At 37.5% G+C, this 23,234-nt stretch overlaps 2 protein-coding genes across 7 annotated transcripts in view; one reads left to right on the top strand and one right to left on the bottom strand.

The window, feature by feature from the left end:
- LOC307124756 (uncharacterized protein) overlaps positions 1-23,234 on the bottom strand; it is a gene marked incomplete at its 3' end in the record, with an annotated part of 457,096 nt that overhangs the window by 83,014 nt on the left and 350,848 nt on the right. The gene's annotated exons all lie outside the window — the stretch shown is intronic.
- klhl13 (kelch-like family member 13) overlaps positions 1-23,234 on the top strand; it is a 64,184-nt gene that overhangs the window by 25,573 nt on the left and 15,377 nt on the right. For 2 of the 6 annotated variants that reach the window (XM_079816166.1, XM_079816165.1), the window contains exons 3-4: positions 11,726-11,797; positions 19,553-19,697. In XM_079816166.1, coding sequence (XP_079672292.1) covers positions 11,726-11,797; positions 19,553-19,697 — 217 coding nt within the window. Of the gene's footprint in view, positions 1-286; positions 778-11,725; positions 11,798-19,552; positions 19,698-23,234 lie in introns of those variants that run through there. The other 4 variants (XM_079816169.1, XM_079816168.1, XM_079816164.1 and 1 more) reach the window with 3 other exon arrangements.

Here is a 23,234-nt window from a genome sequence, read left to right as displayed (position 1 = left end):
GACATACTGCTCTACTGACGTAATTAAAGCAGGAAATACCAGGATGAAGTCCTAACCAGCCGTTCGCTGTAGGCTTTGAAAGGGAACTTCTGTTAAATAAAATATCTCGCTTGGCATTGAACTTTGAGCTTTATAATTTTACAGGTATTATAAATTCTCTAACAGCAACATTACACACTAACTAAAGTTTGAAAAATGGGATCACGAAGAACAGGACCTTTAATGTTAATGCGGCTTGCCATAGTCAGCCTGCATTCAAACAAGGTGGCACTATAGCTGAACATCCAGTGCACCGACCGCGCATGCCTCTTCCCTGCGCTGACCGGACGCGACGGTGCCTATTTTTTTCCTCCTTCCATCATCATCATCATCCCCCTCTCTCTTTCTCAGGAGATGATGCTCGGCTCAGGCACACCTGCTTTTCACCTCTCGGCTCAGGCTTAAGTGTCATTCCTCCCGGTTTTCCGCCAACCTTCGCTGCGGTATTCAGACAGAGCTGCTTCAATCAGAGCTGCCCGTGTCGGCGGCTGATCCTCTTCTTTATATTTTGCTCTTCCTCCTCCCTGCTCTCGCTGAGGGCTGCCGGGGATGGAAGCCCGCGCTGGTCGCCTCTTCATGGACTCGCTCTTGACGGCTATTCTCATTCGCGCTGTATCTCAGAGGTGCTGACTGGAAAAACATGCCGTTGAAATGGAAAAGCGGTTCACCCGTCAGCTGGAAATTTCCCGTGCCCGTCCTTAAAACGTCCAGGTCCTCCCCACTCTCGCCTGCATATATGTAAGTAGCAGTAATATTAACGCGTCGAAGAGCGCGTGTGTTTTAAACTGTGACTGAGGGCGCATGATTGTGTTTATTTTCCGTCTTTGGACATTCATTAAGGATGCCGCTGCTGTGCTTGTTTCGGGGTCGGTGTCGCTGTCGCCTCCCCTCGTTTCTCTGTAACCTAATTGTGAACGTTTAGAGAGTCCCATTTTATAACGTTTAGCGTGTTTCCTCGCGCCGCCTAGTTTCTACATCCACGGAGGATTTTCATGTGCTTCCTCATTCTCTATTCTCTGTGTATTCTCCCCGCGGCTGTTTATTAGCTCTAGTACGCACCGGGCCGATATAACAGCCAGTGAAGACTCTTTTGTCCTGGCGTGTCGTGCGCCCTGGATTTGATCGCTTGTGTTGTGTTGTGTTGTGGTGGGTGGGGGCCCGGTGGGCTGCTGGAGGATGCAGCGCTGATGCTGGATGATAGACGGAACATGACCGCTGGCGCTTCCGCTCCTCTTAATGCTTGCTTAGGCATGTTCAATACACCAATGCACGACTAACTAAAAATGTGCACTAGAAAAGCCGCAGATTGTCTTTAACACGAGAAACAGATCCTCTTTTGTGGATCAGTGCGTACCAGAGTTGTTCATCAGCGCCCAGTTGAAACAAACCCCTTAAGAAAACCTTCACAATAATACAAGTATTTGCAATTGTAACAAATAGTTTTCTTAACTCTCGCATGGTTTGTTGCCAGCATGGCATCAAGCCAATGATTTTAATAAGACACCCATGACATTTTATTCGACTTTTTAACCTTTTGTCAACAGCTATGTAAATGGATTTATTGGATGTTTCTGTAGGCTATATCATGTCCAAGATGTGTGAAAAATATTCTTCTAGGCTATATTATATCATGATATATATATAATATATATATATATATATATATATATATATATATATATATATATATATATATATATATATATATAGTTTTATATTATTCAGTTAAATTCATAGTTATTGGTATAGTCCTTTTCAAAATACACATTTTCACATTGTTCCGTCCATTCTCTGGCAACAATGTAATGTCCATATGCAAATAATATACAGCTCTATAATAATACAGGTGATGTGTATAGTTAAAGTCATGTATTCAAGTTAAACAGACAAAATTGTGCTACCCTTCTTTATGTTATTACAGCTGGTAATGATTGCTATAGAAGGATATTTGACAGTTTTGAATGTCCATCCAATCTTATTATCATTATCTATACATTTTAGTCCTACTCCCATTATCTAATAAGATCCTACTAGTTATCTCTTTTTATTTCATTTAGATCTTAATTTTCCTCCGGCACAACGTTGAAACCATGACCAGCTTTTGCTGGAGCAAAATTGAGAGTTAAATGTGAAGTAAGAGTTTTAAGGGCCAGGTCTATCTTACTAATCATAGGCTATATTAGTCTTCGTATAAAAGTGGTATTGCTAGTTCATTTCTCGGTAACAGGCTGGATCCGAGGTCCGTTTTTGTTTTGCTTGTAGTTTCTCCTTTCCGTCTTTGTGCCTCTCTAGCCATATATCTAATATACTGTCCTCATAAATTTCCCTTTGAGAATCAATAAATGTTTATGTATATTTATCTGTATCTTCTCAAATTTAAGGTTTGGGGTTGTGGATTACAGTGTTGGGTTCCCGACCCTGCTGTTGCCCCTCCCAAAACCTTGCAAAAACAAAGTCTATTTTTACTGCTTTGGCTGTGTGTTGTGTGTGATTACAGGGTGAGCTGTGGTCTCTGTATTTCTCAATGAGTGGAGAAATGCCTCTTGGATTCATGAATCCTTCTCTATTTTTGTGTGTTCTTTTGAGACAAAATATTGAATAACAGGATGTTCTTGTCAGCTGCTAAAAAATTAGAGAGCTATAGTAAGAGTTTGCATGTTCACACCAAGGATAATAACTCTAACGACTGATAAATGTTTTCCCTTTTTTTCCCCCAGCTGATGAATGATAAAAAAAATTGACAGCCAATAAGAATCCTCCTGACTTAGAATTTAATGTGGCAGACCACAACTGCAGCGCATGCTTATAATACAAAAAACACAAATTATTTAATAATTAATTGTTTAGTTGAAATAACACTGAAATGGCGATATGACCCTGCGTCATAAAAAGAAGTAAAAATAAAAGTTGGTTGGTGGTTTAATGCTCAAAAATGAAGAAATTAAGACCATAGTATATTTTACCGTTGTAATGTAAAATATTTTTTTTCTTAAGCACTTTATCAATTTATTTAACATTGATATATTACAATAGTGAGATTTCTTATTTTGTTTGTAGTAATTTATTATATTTTTTACTGTACAACCTTTTTTTTAATCACAATTACAATTTTGTGCAAAATCATGCTGCCCTAACACTAATATAGTCATCGTTATAGTTCTTATTCTTTGTGTGAATGGGACTTTATGGGTTTAGATGTGGTTCTTCTGGTGCAAAAGTCAGGTGTGCATGTCGTTTCAGTGAACTATTGAAATTAATGTGTATGCGGTCGGTGTAAGGAAGGTGAGGATTCATTTAGTTGCATGTACTGCTGAAGTGTTACCTCACCTCTAAATATACCCACTGCCTGTAGTGAGGATTTCACGCTCTGTAGGGCGAGGGAGTGGTGTCCATACTCTCTATAATACTTGCAAAATACTGTATTTAATTTTTTATGTTATGAGTGGACAGAGTGAGAACAAACAAGTGCACCACCACAAAATCCAAGCGTACAGTCCTAAGGACACATTCAAGAAAAAATTATCTTTATTTGAGACTTAAAGGATTCCCAGGCTTCAGCTTAAAAAGAGTGATGGGGAGTGACAGCCGGAGAGCTTCTGTCACGGGGATGACGCACACATGGGTGGGGGTTTGTGTTGACACACGTGAAAACGGTACACAGTCATGGCAGATCTAAAGTCCTGCTCGTCTGCTGCTTAAAGGACCTTGGCCTTGACCTTGTTTCACATTATAATGATGAAAGTTTACCTGACATTTTTGGAAACACAGTCATCCAGGAATTTTAGGGTGTTCCCTTTGCTGCTAGCATTTTTCGAATGTACTTTAGTCTCCTGTGAAGACAATGTCAGTCCCACAGAAATGTCGGCAAGAACTGACAACAGTTTGTCCTTTTCACATTCACCTTTCACGTTGGATTCTTCTGTTTTAGCTTTTCTTCTCTACCTTGTGATCTCAGATGAAAGGATTAGATGTGTCAGACTTCTTGCTGCTGCAGATTGAGAGAGGCCTGCTTTATTAATTTTGATGTTTTCAGAATTTTGTACACAAACTTTCAGTCAAAATTCTTGCATCTGGTAAACCCATATCCATCTTTGCTTCGATCTTTGCCAGATTAAAGCTATTTCAAGATATAATTAAAAAAAAAAATACTTCAGCTTCTCCACAATGAACTGAAATGACGATGCCCTGTAATTATAATATCACAACTAAACATTTAAACACTTGGGTATATTGTTTTTTTATATCTTTTTCCAAAATGATTGCATTTGTTTTACTTCAAAGCAAATGTCATACCATCCTTACCTTTGTTTTCTGACAAGTGTTGCGGTCTGTTTTGAGTAACAATATAGTGGTACAAGTTCCTGTTCCAGAATATATTTATTACAAACAGCCTGTAGCTAGCTATTCTGATCATGTGACCTCATCAGCTCCCCCTGTGCCACACAGTATGACATGTGAGCAGGGTCCAAAATTAACTTTTTGCCACACCTGCCAAGTGAATTGAGAATTTACTGTTCAAATATTTTTTACTGGATTAAAAAAAATCTATTTGTTCAACAAGGTTTCATTAAATGAATCCAAAGTAACCGTAAAGATATTTATAATGTTACCAAAGATTGCTGGGTCCTAAAATATTACCATTTTCCACAAAGCTATTAAAGGGGTCATGAATTGAGAAATCAACTTTCCTTTGAGCTTTTGAAATTGAGATATATAAGAATATCCTGTCAGAGCTGAAAACTTCCTTGTTAGTCAAATAAAAGCGTTTATTGACAGCTGGCTCAGCAAACGTTCGATCTGCGAATGTTATTACCTGTGACGTCAGAGTGTAGTGAAACGCCACCTCAAGACCAATGCCTAATTCTGTAGCCCCGCCCACCGACTTGTGCATGTAATCACATGTTATTGATAAATAACATAGGCCTACGTGGAGCTAAACCAGATCGAACTTCCATGCAATAAAGCATGTTTCAAACATGCCATAAGCTTCCTTCGGATTCAGTATTAGCAATGCATGGTTGAACTTTATTTTTAATGGAGATCCAGCTCACTTTGCTAAAGACATTGCATTTGTTCGCTTCATTTCACTGTGGATTCGTTTGTAAACAAGAGACTGGATTTGCAGACAGGATGAGATAAAAAAAAAAAATTATGCTGTGGCTTCTGGATCTGACAGGAATGATCCAACACAATTATGTGAGTAAAATGTTTTTTATATGTGATAGTATTGCATTGTTACGTTTGATATCTACTGATTATGTACGTGTCTTTGAGGTTTGAGGTGTTGTTGGTTCATTGTCCTGTGATTCGTGATCAGACTCAGACATGTATGGGCCAGGGCTCACACTATCTTAAATAGTGACATAACATTCCTTTCTTGATGTGCGTTGTTCACTCTCTTGACTGGTAATTTGAAGGAAAAATACAATTGCGGAAGTTTTGAACATGCTGATTTGTCACTGTAAAAAAAAAAATCAGGTCTCCAATTGAAAATTTTCTAGTGATTGATCACATCTACATTTTTTAGTTGGCCAAATTGATTTTCTGTTAATTAAATTGCATCAATTCACAGAAATTCAATTTGGCCAACTGAAAAATTTAGATGTGATCGGTCACTAGAAAATTTTCAATTGGAGACCTGATTTTTTTTTTTTTTTTTACAGTGTACTGGCTTGTGCGTGTGTGCGCGCACGCGTGTGTTAGTGATGCGGTTCGCGGTTATATCTACCGATCGGGCCTTTGTTGCCTTGTTTGCCTTGTTTGTTAAAGACATTATGCAACCCCAGTGGGCGAATCATTCTGGTTGCCGTTTCTCCACATTGGAAGTTTTCAAAACAATTCCTCACGTGTAAGGGAGCCAAAGCTCATTATAATATGCAAAACTGTGTTATCCAATCAAAGCAGTGGGTGTTTACTTCCAAGTCTTCAATGCGGCACACCCATAAAAACCGAGCATTGCAGGAGGGTAGAAAATAGCCTATTACTTATTCATTATGATGTTATTGAATGTAAAAAAACACGGGAATGTCATAAGTTGACCTCAGACAACAGTATACATTTAAAAAAAAAAAAGCCAGTTCATGACCCCTTTAAGCAGCACAACTGTTTTCATCATTGATAATAATAAATGTTTCTTGTTTTCTAAATCAGCATATTAGAATGATTTCTGAAGCATCATGTGACAATGAAGACTGGAGAAATGATGCTGAAAATCAGCTTTTAAAACATATTAAAATAGAAAACTTATTTTAAATTGTAACATTTCATAATATTACTGTTTTTACTGTATGCTTGATCAAATATAGCAACCGTGGTGGACATAGGCTGCTTAAAACATTTAAAAAAATCGTTTTCCCAAACTTTTGAACAGTAGTGTATCTCCTTGCATATTTGTGTCACTCTTATAGGGGTTGATACAGTTGCTGGTTAAGTTGCACCTGTCACAATCTGCTTTTTGTCACCACATGAAAGGAAAAAAGTAAAATAAATGTACATTGTCATAGTTGGGGTAAAAAAAAAATTTCATAAAAATGTTTCATAGCTGGTAAGAAATATTTATGGCGCACAATATTGCTGCCATTGCTGGTGAGTTAAAGTTAATTTGGGGCCCTGCGGTTCTTAATAAAGTTACCAGTCAACTAGTGAACTCCCAATCCCAAAGCCAATTTTTACTTTAATTTGGTAAGTGTTCATTTTAGGCGCTGCATGTGAGCGTGTGTTTTTATTAATGAGATTATATTAAAAAAGTTAGTTAGTGCTGCTGTATCGTGTCGTGTCGTTTGCTGTAAGTCACTTGTGCTCATGCCAGTCAGAAATGTAAAGTTTCTTTCCTTGTGATTTCTGAAGTTAGTTAAACTCCCACACCTTCATTCAAAATCATATCCATCATTTAATGAGTATACACTCCTTCCAACATTGACCTGGCAGAAGTGAGGAAAGGCAGCTGATTTTTCTCACTTTCTCTTTCTGACTCTTTTTATATTTATCCATCTTCATTTATTCACATCTGTTTAATCTTGTTGCGTCAGAGAGGAAATGCAGGAATCCAATTTTCACCTCGAGATCATGCACCTCAGATGGGGGAAGGGAGGGGTGAAGAAGGTTGGAGAGAGAGGTGGAGAGATGGGATAGAAAAAGGAAGATGAGGAGAAAACGAAAGAGAATGAGATCGGAGAATGGAAGAGGAATATGTGTTGTGAAGGTTGAGAATGTTTGGTAAGAAGAAAATGTGATGGTGAAGTGGCGAAATGGAAACGTAGTACAAGAGGAGGGCAAAATGTGAAGAGATGGAGAAGAAGAAAAATGAAAGGGAAAAGAAAAACGCATTTCAATGCTCATTTTTATAACTTCAGTTAACTGTGTGATCAACTCGTATACAGGAGCTTTGAAGTTCAATTAGCATTAAATCTTTTCAGATGTGTGTGTAAATGCAGTAATTCTGAAATATTTTCTCATACCTTTCATAAAGCTTTAACATTATACATCCATTGATTGATAACCTTAAGTCATTCACTCCTTCACATTAACACACAAACTACATAGAATGGATGATCATTTCTGATTCTGATTGAAAAGCAGATGCAGAACTTCTGCAGCAGATGGCTTGTGTTCATCTCCCTGCATGTGTAATAAAAATAAAACATAGTTGTTTTGAGCTCAGTTTAAGGTCAGAACAATTCATAATTGCAGCAGCTGGACGTCCCTGAGTGGTCATGTGAATACATATCAAAAAGGCACCACATGTGCTCCATTGCGTCGGCCCTCATGCTTACCAAAGCCATGCTGCAAATCTGACTTGTTTTGCAATTAATAAGCATATTGTTTCATTAAAAAATGATTGAAGTGTTACAGACACAGATTTAGGTCATGTTTAAATGGGAATCACGTTGTTGAAGAATTGGTAAGCAGCCCAGGGGTCAAGTACAGAGTGAATACTTGAATAATTTCGACCATAATTGGCATCATATAACCGTGTGTTTGAATCAATCAAAGAAGTGCGACCACAGTTGGATAACAGACCCTTTGATTTCATGCAAACTGCAAATAAGAGGCAAAGAGATGGATGTTGCTTGTTTTTCTCTAACTAATGGAAACGCATTATTTGACTAAACGAAGGTCTGTACAACATTATGGGAGTGGAAACTCTTCAGCAGTACACAAGTACAAACAAATGCACTGGACTCGCTTCAGCACACACTTGTCCGTAAGGGACCTTTATGCACAATCTAGAATGCCAGCTGTGAAATGCTTTTTTGTATAATTTGGGGAATTTGAGTGAAAAATGTTGAGCTGCATGGATCTCAGTTTTTCCCACTTGGATACGTTGTTAGGTTGTTTTTGTTTATTGCGTGACATTTATCCAGTATGGTACTATTCAGGAACAATGACTTTAGTTGTGTTTATGCTGATCTGAAATCAGCCTCATCTTGTGAGCTTAGCTCACTGTCATTCTGCCATCAGTCTTTTTATCATGCCATCATTCACAAGTTACGTGCATTTTTCATAAAGGGGGAATATTTGCCCCCTTGAACGTTTTTTTTTTTATTATTATTTTTATTTACCTTTGGTTAAATAGCATGTATTCTGACAAATATAAAAACATTTATCTTCTGTGTCAAATAATTAATGTTTGTCTACTACTTACAAGTTTTACATAAGTTTTTTAAATGAGGTTGCATGTCACATTTTTGTGGTTATTCTTCACCTTCTCAAAATGTTTCCACACTTTGCCAGACGTGTTACGATTGGTCACTGCCTGATTTTTGCCAATTCCTTTTTTGTTTTTGCTTTCTTTTTTTCTGTGATTAACCGACTGATTAAAATGTAGTCAAACAAACATCTTCTCTTCGACTATAAATGTTTAGTCAGCTACATTTCTCAGATTGATCATTTAAATCGTCTCATATTTTTTGCAATAGTATGCAGCCAATCTTTAATTCAAAATGAGAAAAAGAGAGTTAAATAAAGAATCAAAAAGAAAGCATGAACATAATTATGACAAAAAAATATGGTTCTTTTCTTCCTCTTATTTTTTCTTTCATAGAATTTTTCCACATCTTCACTGGATGCACATTTACAGGTTTGGCCTCTGTCATTTATTATCAGCTGTAAATACTCTTAATGAATTGTTTTAAATTTGTTAATACTTTTGCATGTTTTGTAAGCCTGAGGAAGTTTGAAAAACTTGCATCATTATGAAACTTTATTTTGGTTAGAGTAGTTTGCAGGATTTTGACATTTTATCGAGTGCACCTACAATTGATTCAGATGTGTATCACTATATTTTCTATATGCTTTAATATGCACAATTAGGCCTAAAATAGAATATTAGGAAAATAAATTGTATATATTTGTATATAATGGGGGTCAGTTATTTGGGGACTTTAAATGGGAGTTTTGTCTAAGGCCTTTGTTCATTTCTGAGCCGTTTAAAACTGCCTCCAATGGAGAGCAATTTATAAATGGGATTACAACAATGTAGCAAGTAAATGATTATTGGAAGTATTGTAATTATTCCCTTATAAGGACACAAAATGATTGCATTTTTCTGCAGAACCATCCTTTTCATGTGCATCAGTTGGTACCCTGTACAGAAATGTCGGTCTTGTTGCCTGAAGTGCTTGTAAGATCGTGTTACTTCTTGTTAATTTGTCAGTATCTGCGCTCTTCATCAGAGTCAGCTGTCTCTGTATCATCACCCTTTCAATCAACTCTTCAATCTCCTCATTATATGGGGGATAAATCTGTTTGTGTGTGTCACCGAGCAGATCTGAGTCGCCTTGTGAGTCACACAGCCTGGCATGAAATCATACAGATTTTTCTGGAATTTCAATATGCATAAAAAAAAAAAACACAGTTCTGCCCACAAATTCACACCAGTTGTGTGGATCCACACACGCGCTCCTACACTTGATAATAAAATGAGGGCCGCATTAGTCACATTTGTCATCATCGTCATGACGTCAGTAATGTGTAATTAGATGTTTATCCACTTAGAAAAGTAGTCCCACAACAAAGTGTTTTTGACTTTCAGAACCGTTCATTTAGACTACTGTTCAAACTTTACTTTACAGCAAGGATGCATTAAATTGATAAAAATTGACAGTAAATACTTTTATATTGTCACAAAAATAAAATCTATTTAAATAAATGCTGTTCTTTTGGACATTCTCTTTATCAAAGAAACCTTGTAAAACTAATTATGGCTTCCACAAAAATATTAAGCAGCACAACTGTTTTCAACATTGATAATACATTGATAGCAAGCAATTACTTTTTAAATTGTAATAATTTCACATAAAATAATATTCCACATATAAATATTGTGAAATATTACAGTTTTACTATATTATTGATTAAATGAATGCAACCTTGGTGAGCATAAAGTTTTGAATGTTAGTCAAAATGCCTTGACAAAAATCTGAGCTTCACATTTTGGCCTTGAACCCCTCTGAGGCATTTGCCCGCTGGACTCCATTGTAAGTGCATTACTGAATTTCCTGTTCTTTATAACCTGAGAAGAGAGTTGACATGATTTCCTGTGGTAATTGACAACATGACACGGATACAGTCGAAAGAGCTTAAGCTATTCCTGGAAAATTCCTGTAACCCTTTTGTTTAATCGATAAATCGACGCCTTTGTCTCACATTGCACCAGGTTGAACATCAAAACTAAAACATCTTGAGTTTGCAGTTTCTCCAACAGCAGGTATATGTTCCTTCCCTCAAGCCTTCTGTCCTAGATTTATAGTGGCCCTTCACAATAATGTCTTTTTAGTAAGAATAGTCTAGAGAGGGCACAACAGAATGCCAGTTATATTTAGTTGCAACTTGCAACACATTTTTATTATATCAAACTAGTCACTCTCCCTCTCTCCCCCTCTACCCATTTACTAATGTTTGATGTTTCATTATCAGACAGACCCCAGGTGGGTTTCTAATTCTCCTCTCTGAGGAGTGAATGCCCAGGGTAACTGAACTGATTCGAAGAGGTATGATCTGAATCAGGGGAAAAGAGAGCCGTGTGTGTGTGTGTGTGTGTGTGTGTGGGGTGGTGACAGGCCAGCTGTTCTCCTGTCTTGTTTAGCTCTGTTCTTCCTGTTCTCCATAATACAGAATTATTAAAGAATGCTGTTAAGATAATGCTCTTTTGCTTACCCTTGTTCTCTCTCTCTCTCCATCTGTATCTCTTTCATTCTTTCTGCACCACCGCGTTTTATCTCAATCTCTCCCCTTATCACTAAATATCTCTCATTGTCCTTCTGCTTCATATTTCGTGGATGGTTAGTGCATAGTGTGAGTTTATACTCATTTCAGTTGTTGGATCATTAAATCTGTCTTCGTTTGGTGGATAAATGTTTGTACGTACGTGTCTTTGTCATGTCTCCTCTTGATCCCATCAGCACAGTCTGTTGTGTGCGTGTTATGCTTTGCCATTTCATGTCAAATTGTCTTCATCAAACCGAGTTGTATCACTACAATCATCATCATCTAATTTATCAATAATTTAGAGGCTCAATCTAAACTGCTTAATTGAATGAAGACCCTCGTGATTTCTCGCTCTGTCAGATTGATGCTTGTTATTTTGTGTCCGTGCGTACACTTTTCTTCGTGTTGCAAGTGTTTGCATGTTTTCTGGGAATGTGCGTGTGTTTAGTGATGCTATATCTCTCGTTGTTTTTGGCAGCCACCAGCACTCGTTTGTGGTGTGGACCACCCACTCTCTGCTTGCTGCATCTCCAACCTATCACCTGACAGGGTAATGCACCAATCAGCTGCCTGTGCTTTTGTGTCACGTGACTCTGCCTGCCATTGTCGTCGTCTTTTTTTTTTTTTTTTTTTTAAACCATAGATTCCTCTCATTTACTGGTAGCGACTCCCTGACCTGCCTCACCCTTCCTCCGGAGCTCAGTTGGACTGGGAATCATCAATGTTCTTTTGTGTTGAAACTAGGGATGGGGCCGATCCGATCCAGTATCGGTATCGGGACCGATACCAGCTTAATTCACGTATCGGATTTTCCCGATCCAACCTGCGGAGAAATCCGATACCCATGAGCTACGTCTGCGCTTTCCAAAAGTGATTCCCGCCGGTTTGTCTGCTAGCTGGCTGCAAACAATGGAATGGATTTCCTGAACGGAGGCGCGGCTCAATGAGACACAGAGTTATGAGACACGCCCCACTTAGGAAATCCATTCCGCAGTTTGCAGCAGGATATCATTGAGCAGCATTGTGGCTAGCCAACATGTCAGCTGTGTGGAAATACTTCACACTGGAAACTCCGCAGAGCAAGACAATGTTTGCAAAACCGTAATTCAGAGAGGTGGAAGCTCCCTCGCGTCGTACAACACAACGAACGCAATCAAACATTTAAAAAAGCAGACAAGTTCAGACAAGACTAGGGTGACATTTTAGAGATAATAATCAGGGCTTGACATTGACAATCGCCATCTGCGTGTGTATTTCGGCTGTGTAACACTCACACCAGCCACTTTGAACTTATTATGGTCTTCTCAAAAGCCATCTGTTATAATCACGTTGCGCATTATAACCAATCACACGTGTTTATATTGAGTTTATGAATATAATAATCAGAGGCGTTCAGATTAGCGTAGTTTTGTTCAGAGCGCGCGCGGCTCTCACTCACTCGCTGAAATCTACACTCAAAGCAGAGATAAACGTGCGATGCACGCAGGAGATTCATTCATCATACAGTGATTGACAGTTTATGTTCTATTTCAGCACCGAAAATAGTTTTAAACAAAACACAGCAGAACCACAGCGCATCTTATATGACTGGCATTAGGTTGGCTTGACGTTCGCGAATCTAGGGGCCGTCTCTAAAGTTACATACAACATTGGTAGGCTATACACGTTTCTAACTTAAATGGCATTTGAAGAGAATGACTTAGTCATACAACTGACTGTAAAGTGTTCATCTAGGTGTTAGGTATGATGCACACCTTTTGGATTATTGATATTTAATCAAATAAACTGTCAAATCATATGAAAATATATGCTTTATTTCACTAGAATACTGTATGGGCTCTTACACAAAATATGCTAGATTTAAATGTGTCATAGCTGATAGAACACTGATAAGAATATTGCTTGAGAATATATTTACAGATATAATATTAGAGATTTATGCATTATGCGTTGCCATTGACGACGGCCATTATAAGGAAGGAAATCCCACAGAATCTAGCTTAAAAAAGCGCTTAGAGCTGCTTGATTTATTTTTTGTTTGTTGATTTTCAAATATAAATTGATAACCGTGATAATTTGGGTCACTATTATGTTCATATCATACTTGCCTGTTGAGTGGAGTTTATGTCAGCATCATATAAAATCAACAATAATGATAATAATAATATTAAAGCAAACACAGCTCTGGGATCGGAATAGTATCGGTATCGGCCGATATCCAAATTCAGGTAATGGGATCGGATCGGAAGTGAAAAAATGTGGATCGGTGCATCCCTAGTTGAAACTTGGGTCACGATACAGAACATATTATACTTTTTTGTTACAATAGAGTGCATTAGTGCCTGGCCACGTTTTTAGCAGCCATTAGTTTTCAAAAAGTTTTTGTTAAAGAGTTATAAACCATGAACCAAGTCAACCGGCTACAAGGTTACAAACTTTGATTTGAAGCAAAAGTATTTGAAAATCTGAAAAAAAAAAGATACAACAGAGTGTTTAACGTCTTTTTAATTGGGGAAAGAACATACAATCCCATGAAGCAGTGCGAATAAGTCAAATAAATGTGTTATTAATAATAAATAAATAATAACAAATAATTTGCAGAATCATGGGTAATGTAGTTTTTCTCCAGGAATTCCACAGTTAAACCTGATTATTTAAAAGGTTTTGTTAAAAATGTATTAAGTTATTAAAAAAACAATTGTCAATGCCTTAAAAATAAATGCTACAGTGTATTGATTCTGTATCGTGACAAGAGTATCACAATACTGTTGGAGTTTTTTGTGTGTGTGTGTTTAGTTTCGTTCACCCATACATCCAGAGTTTGTGCCACAGCACTTAATGATTACTCCCAAAACCCCTACCCTTCATCAAAGACAGTGGGTCGCTTTGTGAATCCAGATGATAGGGTGATACATTTGCCATTTTTTTGTTTCTCTATATTTGTTCCTGGTTGGATATCTTCGTTAAAAGCATGAATCTTGCAGCTGTGAGCAGAAGGTCTGTGAAATAGATGTCATTGTGTTGTGGCCTGAGGCCTCATTCATAAAAAAAGTAGTTTCCATGGTAAATGCTTCAGTACATAGACAAAATTAATAAAACTGTTCATAGTACATACGCCATTTTCCTGCACACAATCCTTTAGTTGTCTGAAAATGCGCATACTTTATTGCGCATAATTGCTTAGCCCCAGAGTAACCATAACTGCTTATTATGAGGCCATTTTAATTATTCATCATTTTATATGCTCACAAGGTCCAGAATTAACACTCGCCAAGCACCAATTGCAAAAACAAATAGGCTTTAGTAAGTAAATAAAACAGAGCCAGTTGGCTGGCAACTTTATTAGAAACTGCAGCGTTGAAAGGTTTAAATCAAATCATAAGAAAGATAGTCTGATGAAAGTGAGCAATTCACATACTGTCTCCCCCCCCCCCACACACTGCAGGACATTGGGTTTTGTAGGCCATTCCTGATTTGCTTTGGCTTTAGTTTCAGGTCATCGTTTTGCTGGAGAATAAATCCTCATCACAGGTATCTTGCAGGGTTTTTTTTTATTTTTAGGATTACTCTGTATTTTGCTGTATTCATTTTACCCTCTCAAGCCTTCTAGGTGTGCAGAGAACGTTTTCCCAAGTGGAGCCAATGTGTTTTTGAGTCAGTTTTATGGTGTATGCCAAACATACAGTTTAGTATGATAGCCAAAAATCTATTTTAGTCTCATCAGACCACAGAACCTTCTTCCAGCCATCTTCAGTGCAGTGGCGAGGCCAGAAATTTTAAATTTTAAACTTTTTATTTAACCCTTAAATGCACGACTGTTTCAGCAAACATTCTTACGTATTCGGGTCTTTAGCGACCCGTATCTATATCTAACATGGATAGATCTCTACCTGTCGCGATAATATATAAAACTCCTGATATTAGAGTAACAATTACAGAAGAATAAAATAAAAAATATGTTGTTACCTTTTGGAGCTTGGAAGGAATTATTTTGAGCAGATGTTTTATACCATCATCACTGTCCTCGTCAGAGCTCATTTCCCAGTATATTCAGCTTCTGGCTCACATTCGCGATCTCACGCATATTCTCAAAACTCATTTTCAACATCTTCAAAAAATGTATTTTGATCACTGACAGCTTCCTTCACCAGATCCATCATCAAGTGACAGTAATATTTGAATGTGTTCAGTACGTGCTCTGCAGTAAATCGCTGAGCCATTTCAAGTTTTGCAGATTATAATTATTATTGTTTCGTTTTAGGTAACTATTAGTGAAACGTCACTTCATCATTGTGAATCAGACATTGCCACCTTGTGGAATAAAGCTGAATTGCACTTATTTCGTCATTATAGATTCATTTATTATTGTGTAGAGAGAAAAAAGTACAATCTTACTCATCTCGGGTCGTTAGCGACCTTATACCATTTTGACAAAAAACTAGTGGAAAAACAGGCATTCAATTATAATTTTTTTCAAATTATTGTTATATTGTTTAAAATGGATTGATTGAGGAATACTTAGAAGGTTGATGTCTTACTTTAAAAAATGACTGAGGAGGAGGGTAGTGAATGACGTCTTGGATCGCTAAAGACCCGAGGTATGCATTTAAGGGTTAAATTACATGAATTATAAAAAAAAAATTGACAGTTAAGTTAAATGTGATTTATTCAGCCAACAGTTTCATGAAAATAACGAAAAATTCCATTAATAAATAAAATATCCAGTGAACAGAATAAGAACAATAAACAAAGATAAATAATCATACAGTGTAATTTTTTTTTAAAAGTCTGTACATATAGGGCACAATGTACTGTATAAATATGTAGGAATTTTGCATATTGGTTTTTTTCAGGTGTTCTACCTGTATTTTGAATTACACATTGCATTAGTTTGTGTTTTAAGGGCTAACGGAAATTTCCGTAAAATCTCCTGGATAATGTCCTGGCAGGAAATTACCAGTAAGTTTTTATTTTTTACAGTGTAGACAGAGTGGATGTAAGGCTGGGCAAAGCTTAGCCTTCCCCTGGCTGAGGGACTTAAGACTAGCGTGGAATTTTCTCACTCAAAGCATTGACTGCTGCTGCTTCTGACTGCATTTAGAGAGAAAAGCTGCCCATAACTGCTGGTCGAGGATCAGTGTTCTCTAGCATAATAATAGCATATTTGCGATTTGGCAGACGATCCCGTGCATATCTGTGTTTGCACTCTGGAGAGCGTCAAAGGATTGTGTTTACATGCGTTTACAGTGTTGAGCCAAAAAAACATTGTAGGTTAAATACATAGCCTTCATGTACCATCAATATGATTTTTTTTTTTTTGCGTTTTAGTATTTGTAAAAAATATTTAATCGATGTTACTTACTAATATAGTATAGTAGGATTACTTATTTTTTTTATAAATGTAGTTATAGTAAATGTTTTAATTAACATGAACAAACACTGAGCAATAATCTTAGTTAATGGCACTGACTTAAAACCATCTTTAAATCCCAAGGTTCCAAAGGCCTGGTTCCAGAATCAAATCACAGAAGGGGATTCTAGTAAAGCGCAGGTATAATGTGTAAACGGCGGTTGTAATAGTAGGCACTTTACATGGCAGCTCGCTCTCAAGTTAACCAAGATAAATATGCGCTTTATAGGTGCATATTCAAGTGTTTGTGCAAAGTGTGAAAGTTTGTGCGGCCATGTTTGTGCAGAGTGTGATTAGCGCTCTTACACCTTTTCATTTGCTCACGCAATGGACGTAATCGGGATAAACAATCGGTGTGGATTATTGCAGATAACCGAGAGTTTCAGAAAAAGGTTAACAGTGCAGATGAATCGGTTAGACCGTTAAATTGGTCAACCTCTACCACGTACACCCTGCAAAGTTTTGTGATAGACATCCCCTAAATTATTGTATTTGAACGAGTATTATTATGCATGTATGTTTTTTTGTTTTTGTTTTTTTTTTCATTTAATTTGAGTGGGCCAGTGCCACCCTGAACCTTGTGTAGCCTCACCACTGTTTCAGTGTCTCCCACATTCTGGAAAATTGTAGCCGAGATGTCATGACATTTTTAAACAGTGTTTTTCTCTGTGCCAGTCTCCTATAAAGCTTTGACTGCTGAAGCATCTGGGCAACCACTAGAGCTTGTAACTCTTACAGAGTTGTCTTTACTGGTCTCCCTCAATGCTCTCTTTCTTACACTCAGTTTAACAGTACTCCAGTGGTTATTCACTGACTTGGAAATCATCTTGTGTTGATCTCTTGCCTTGTGCTTTTCAGTTTACAGAGTTGCTAGGATTGTTTTTGTTGTTGTTGTTGTTGTTGTAATATTTGGAAACATTTCTTCTTATTAATGTTGATAAGAGTTGCTTGATCTATTTAGGGGAACCCTGACCCTTTTCAGGATTCTTTAGAAATAGTTTCTAACATTATAAATGATAATTTATGTATTCTTGCTGAATAAAAGTATTAATTTCTTTAAAAAAACTTATTGACCTCAAAGTTTTGAATGGTAAGGGTATATTTTACTGCATTTTGATTCAGTTTTGTAAAATGCTTGTGATTTCGGAGAGGCTAGCAATAGCAAGTTAGCTTTGAAAACATTAGATCTCACCCTCTCTCCAGAGCGTCTCCAAAGCCACGCCTCCTCCAAAACACATGAACAAACACAGCAGATTGTACAAAGCGTCTCAAGACAAGAGATGGCATTAAATTCTCATGTCTCAAAGCACATAACATTACAATAATAATGAACGTAAACAACTTACAGAGCTCTTACTTGTACCACATGACTGCTGCAGATTCATTTTGCTGTTTATAGTGTTGACATTGAAACGTATTAATCCGAGTCTGAGGACGTGAACTACAGCTCCGGGTATGGAGGTAAAATAATGCTAAATGTTTTCGAAACTAAAAAGCTTGTTGAATTGCACTACTTGGAAAAAATATGCATTGCATTAACCATGTTTGCATTTTAATGCATTGTATTTTTAGGGCTTACATTTTTATGCGCCGAAATTCAACATGGTTGTATATTTAAGTTGTGTATATTTAAATTCAAAACTTTTCACACACATTTTCATTATTAAAAATTCAATAATCCATATTTACCTGTAAAATTTTAGGTCCATTTTCTTTAGCTTTTACAAATTCGCTTTCCACAAATTCAGTGGTTCAAATTCGACAGAAAATTCAACAGTTCACACCCGGGAACTGGAGGAATAGCAGTAGAGCATAATCTCCATCTGTGCAAGCGGCTGTTGACGAAGACCAGAAAAATGTGTAGAGAGAGTCATTCATTCATTAAAGGATTTACAGAAATTGAGCAAGCGATACGTATTTGTGATGATTATCTGGGCCAGTATATATATATGGAAAAGCTGATAAAGACACAAAAGCAGTGTTTACATTTAAATCTCCACGGTTACTTTAGTACATGTAACTTTCTCTACCGCACGTAGATAGTCGCCTATACATTTTACTTCTATTTACTTCCATACTCCGGGTAGAATGTAACGGGTTTCCATCTCGTAATTACGGTTACGAGTCACGACATGGCATGAATGCAACACAAGCTTATTTTTTTTTTTCATGAGGAACTGTTAAATGTGGCTGCTGTTTGTTTGTGGTGCTCTGTGACTGTCTGTCTAAAACTCTGCATGGCCTCATGAAACGTGCTGATGACGTGTGATGATGTCTGCGTGAGCAGGATGCACGGAGGTATAGAAATATGTTGACAGACAGGTGGATATCGTATCATTTGCATTCTGTCTGAATGTATTTTTGGTCTTTAGACTTCCACAGAAGATATATGTATATATTTTAACATTTAGACCACTTCTATTATTGATCGCTATCAGGATGTTGTAGTGTAGTGTATAAAACAAGTAGTGTTTATAAAAAAAGATTGTATACCCTACCTTTAACATGGCCAAACAGGAAAAAAAATTGTTTGCTTGTCTTGTTAGTCAACTGGTAGAACAAGATTTCTCAAATATTACTTTTAGGTTAATTTCTGGGAGGCCTATCTTTGACCTCATGTCAGTTGTGTGTCACAATCTGTTAAACCTCTATATGATGGTGGGAAAGTAACATTCTACATGTTGTGAATATATGTGTCTGTGCGACATGTTTGTCATTTGAGGTGGGTTTCTGTGCTGTTCTGGTGTTAAATGAAAAATCAGGAAGCCCCACATCTGTTTCGCATATAATGAATCAAACATATGTATCTTTTTCCACAGCATTATCTGTACTGCTTTCACACTTAAATGGGTTATTACTTCATATTAACCTCCCCCTTCTCCCTCTGATGGGCAGATCACTGGTGGAGGATGATGATGCTCAGATGATGAAGGTGTCGCTGGGATGCAGTGAAATGGGGCTCTCCTCCCACTTGCAGGCCTCGAAAACAGGAAACACACGCTTCTTTACCAGCAACACACACAGCTCTGTGGTTTTACAGGTGAGTGTGTGTGGTTTACATATGTCTCTTACTAAACATCGGGGTGGGTATGTGGGGCGTCACCATCTGCCACTCCGGTATCATGTCACACATGAGAGGTTGTGTGTTTGGAAGAGACTGTGAAGGTCATCTCTGCTGTTATTGGCAGTCTGGCTTTAGCTCACACATAAAGATGATATTAATATATATATATATTATCATCATCGGTGGTGGGCAGACTCCTGCCTGGGGTCCATGAGAACATTCATTAGCACCTTTCTGCTGGTCACCTGGCAGGTTTTAGCATGTTCTTGTGTGAGAACAAAGGAGAGAATTACTTTGCCACTGCCAGTGAGTCATTGCGGACAGATCAATAAGTGAAGTTCACCTGATTCCCTGTGTTTGTGTGCATCTGTTGATATTTATTTAACCCGCTGATGCATGATGTTCTCTTCAGTGGATTGTTTTTATGTAAAAAATATGTAAGTTTAAGTGAGTCATTGTAGTAATATCCCTATTTCCTATATTAATTGTAATTCTATAATAAATTATATCCAGTGTATGAACTATGGCTCTGTGGCACTATTAAAACATTGCTGTTTGTTTGAGAGCCAGCACTGTTTTACCTGGCCAATGGCAGACAGGGAAACGTTTCTATAAAACCACACAATTCTGTGTGCGTGTGTGTGTGTGTGTGTGTTTGAAAAAAATAAATGCTTTTGTGTGACTGACCTTCTGACATGGAAATGCTAACTTCCGGCGGATTGACGAAAGAGTAACCCTTGACCCTTGAGGCATGCGTATTGATGAGTGCAGAAGTGCAGAGGATAGAGCAAAACAAAATGTAGCGTTGGGGGTTACTCTTTTAGAGCAACTCAACTCGCACACTGCTGATTGCCGGAAGTTAGCTATTTTAGTCTATAAAGTTTTAAATATGGATATTTTTCTTACACAAACGCACCACTTGGCTTCAGAAGGCCTTTATTAACCCCCTGGAGCCGTTTGGAGCACTTTTATGATGGATAGATGCACTTTTATGGGTTTCAAAAACGACCCATCAAGTCAATGCCATTATAATGCTGGGATTAGCCAGTACTTTTTAAATATAACTCCGATTTTATTCATCTGAAAGAAGAATGTCATATACACCTAGGATGACTTGAGGGTAAATCATGGGCTAATTTTCATTTTTGTATGAACTAACCCTTTAATAAACTTTATATCCGTAAAACAACTCCCATAAAGCATTATAAAGTGCGTGCTCTCCCTTTCATGACTGCCGTGTCCAGTGTTGCTCCGGACTGGAGATTATAAACTGGATCGCGAATAGTTGGTACTGATCCATCCTTGAGCTTTAACTTTTTAGCATAACTTGCCTTGAATTGTCCCTGTTTCTGGCAATGCACCTGCATTGCTTACAAGACATTTGTTGTCACTACAGCTGCTCGAGCACAGAGAAAATGGCAAACAGTGTACAACTGGCTGAGGGCAGACACTATGCTAATACAAGACAGTCTGTCAGCACTGTGGGTAGAAACGTGCAGATTTCCTACGTCAAAAGGGGAGAGAAATCTCAGCGAGTTTTTCCACAGGCTTGCAGGAAAAGGCTTACCAAAACAAAGTTACTGGGTTGTCCTGTTTCACGTTTTCTGGGTTGGTATATGCACCGGGGACCCTATTATAGCACTTGAAAAGTCAGATGATATTCATGATATGACCCCTTTAAAGAAATCAATAACTTTATTCTTCAAGGACACGGTTAATTAACATTTATAATGTTACAAAATATTTCTAATTCAAATAAATACAGCTTTTTTTAACTATATATATCAAAGAATCTTGAAAAAATGTATAATGCTTTCTATAGAAATATTAAAGGGTTAGTTCACCCAAAAATGAAAATTCTGTCATTAATTACTTACCCTCATGTCGTTCGACACCCGTCAGACCTCCGTTCATCTTCGGAACAGAAATTAAGATATTTAAGTGTAAATCTGATGGCTCTGAAACTCCTCCATTGGCTCAATGCACTTTACACTCTCAAGACCCTTAAAAGGTACTAAAGACGTCGTTACAAAGTCCATCTCACTACAGTGGTTCTAAAATAACTTTATGAATCGGCGACAATAGTTTTTGTGCGCAAAAAAACCCTAAATAATGACTTTCATAGTGATGACGATTTCAAAACAAAGCATCATGAAGCTTCGAAGCGTTATGAATCACGGAGCCGAATGATGATTCGGACCGCGTGTCAAACCGCCAAACTGCTGAAATTTGGCGATTCAAACCGCTGAATCGACTCAGTGATTCATAACGCTTCGAAGCTTCATGATGCTTTGTTTTGAAATCGTCATCACTATGTAAGTCGTTATTTAGGGTTTTTTTGCGCACAAAAACTATTGTCGCCGATTCATAAAGTTATTTTAGAACCACTGTAGTGAGATGGACTGTAACGACGTCTTTAGTGCCTTTTAAGGGTCTTGAGAGTGAACGGTGACATTGAACCAATGGAGGACTTTCAGAGCCATCAGATTTCAACTAAAATATCTTAATTTCTGTTCCGAAGATGAACGGAGGTCTGACGGGTGTCGAACGACATGAGGGTAAGTAATTAATGACAGAATTTTCATTTTTGGTTGAACTAACCCTTTAAGCAGTACAACCGTTTTCAGTTTTGATAATAAGTAATGTTTCTTGAGCACCAAATCAGCATATTAGAATGATTTCTGAAAGATCATGTGACACTGAAGACTGGAGTAATGGCTTTTCCACCACAGGAATACATTGTATTTTAAAATATATTCAAATTTAAAACGGTTATTTTCAATTCTAATATTATTTCACAATTTTTTACTGTTTTTTTTAATCAAATAAATGCAGCCTTGGTAATCATGAGACTTCCTTCAAACACATAAAAAATTCTTAACCCCAAACTTTTGAACGGTAGTGTAGGTTCACTGTTAGTTTACATGGGATAAGAGTTTATGTACACGCACACACAGACATATTCACACATTGCATAATCTCTTGATTGCATCAGCACTGACATTGACCTGAGGAGGTCACTCTATTGATTCCCATCACAATGTCATTGACAGCTGTCATCGATCACCTGATCGGCATTCAGGCTGAAACCAGCTACTGCTGTGAGTGGAAGTAGATTGTGTTTATGCAGTTTATTAAGATTGAATGGCCACACTTGCCCTGGTGTTGGGGTGAAAGGAAAGCTATTATCATGACAGCCGCTTATGTCTGGGATGATGACTTCATTTCAGTTTAAATCTGTCACATGACACATGTGTCCTAAAGCACAGCAGCCCTCATCCCCCTACAATATCACTAACCGCTGGAAAAATGATTTGATTCCAGTGATTTGTTGGGAAACAGCACTCAGTTAATTTGATTCGATGTTTATCCGCAGGCGCGCTATGTGTCCTCACTCTGAACACACACAGAATGAGAGTTTTAGCTGAGGATGCAGGTTTAGTGTGTGTTTTTAGCACAAGATTTTTTGTTTTGTACATCCATTTCCTAATAAGAAGCTGGGTAAATGTGCAG

This window comes from Gobio gobio (genome assembly GCF_949357685.1).
Source record: "Gobio gobio genome assembly, chromosome: 4".
Taxonomy (NCBI): domain Eukaryota; kingdom Metazoa; phylum Chordata; class Actinopteri; order Cypriniformes; family Gobionidae; genus Gobio; species Gobio gobio.
Note: the sequence above shows the minus strand (reverse complement) of the source record. Positions and strands in the feature narration are given on the sequence as shown.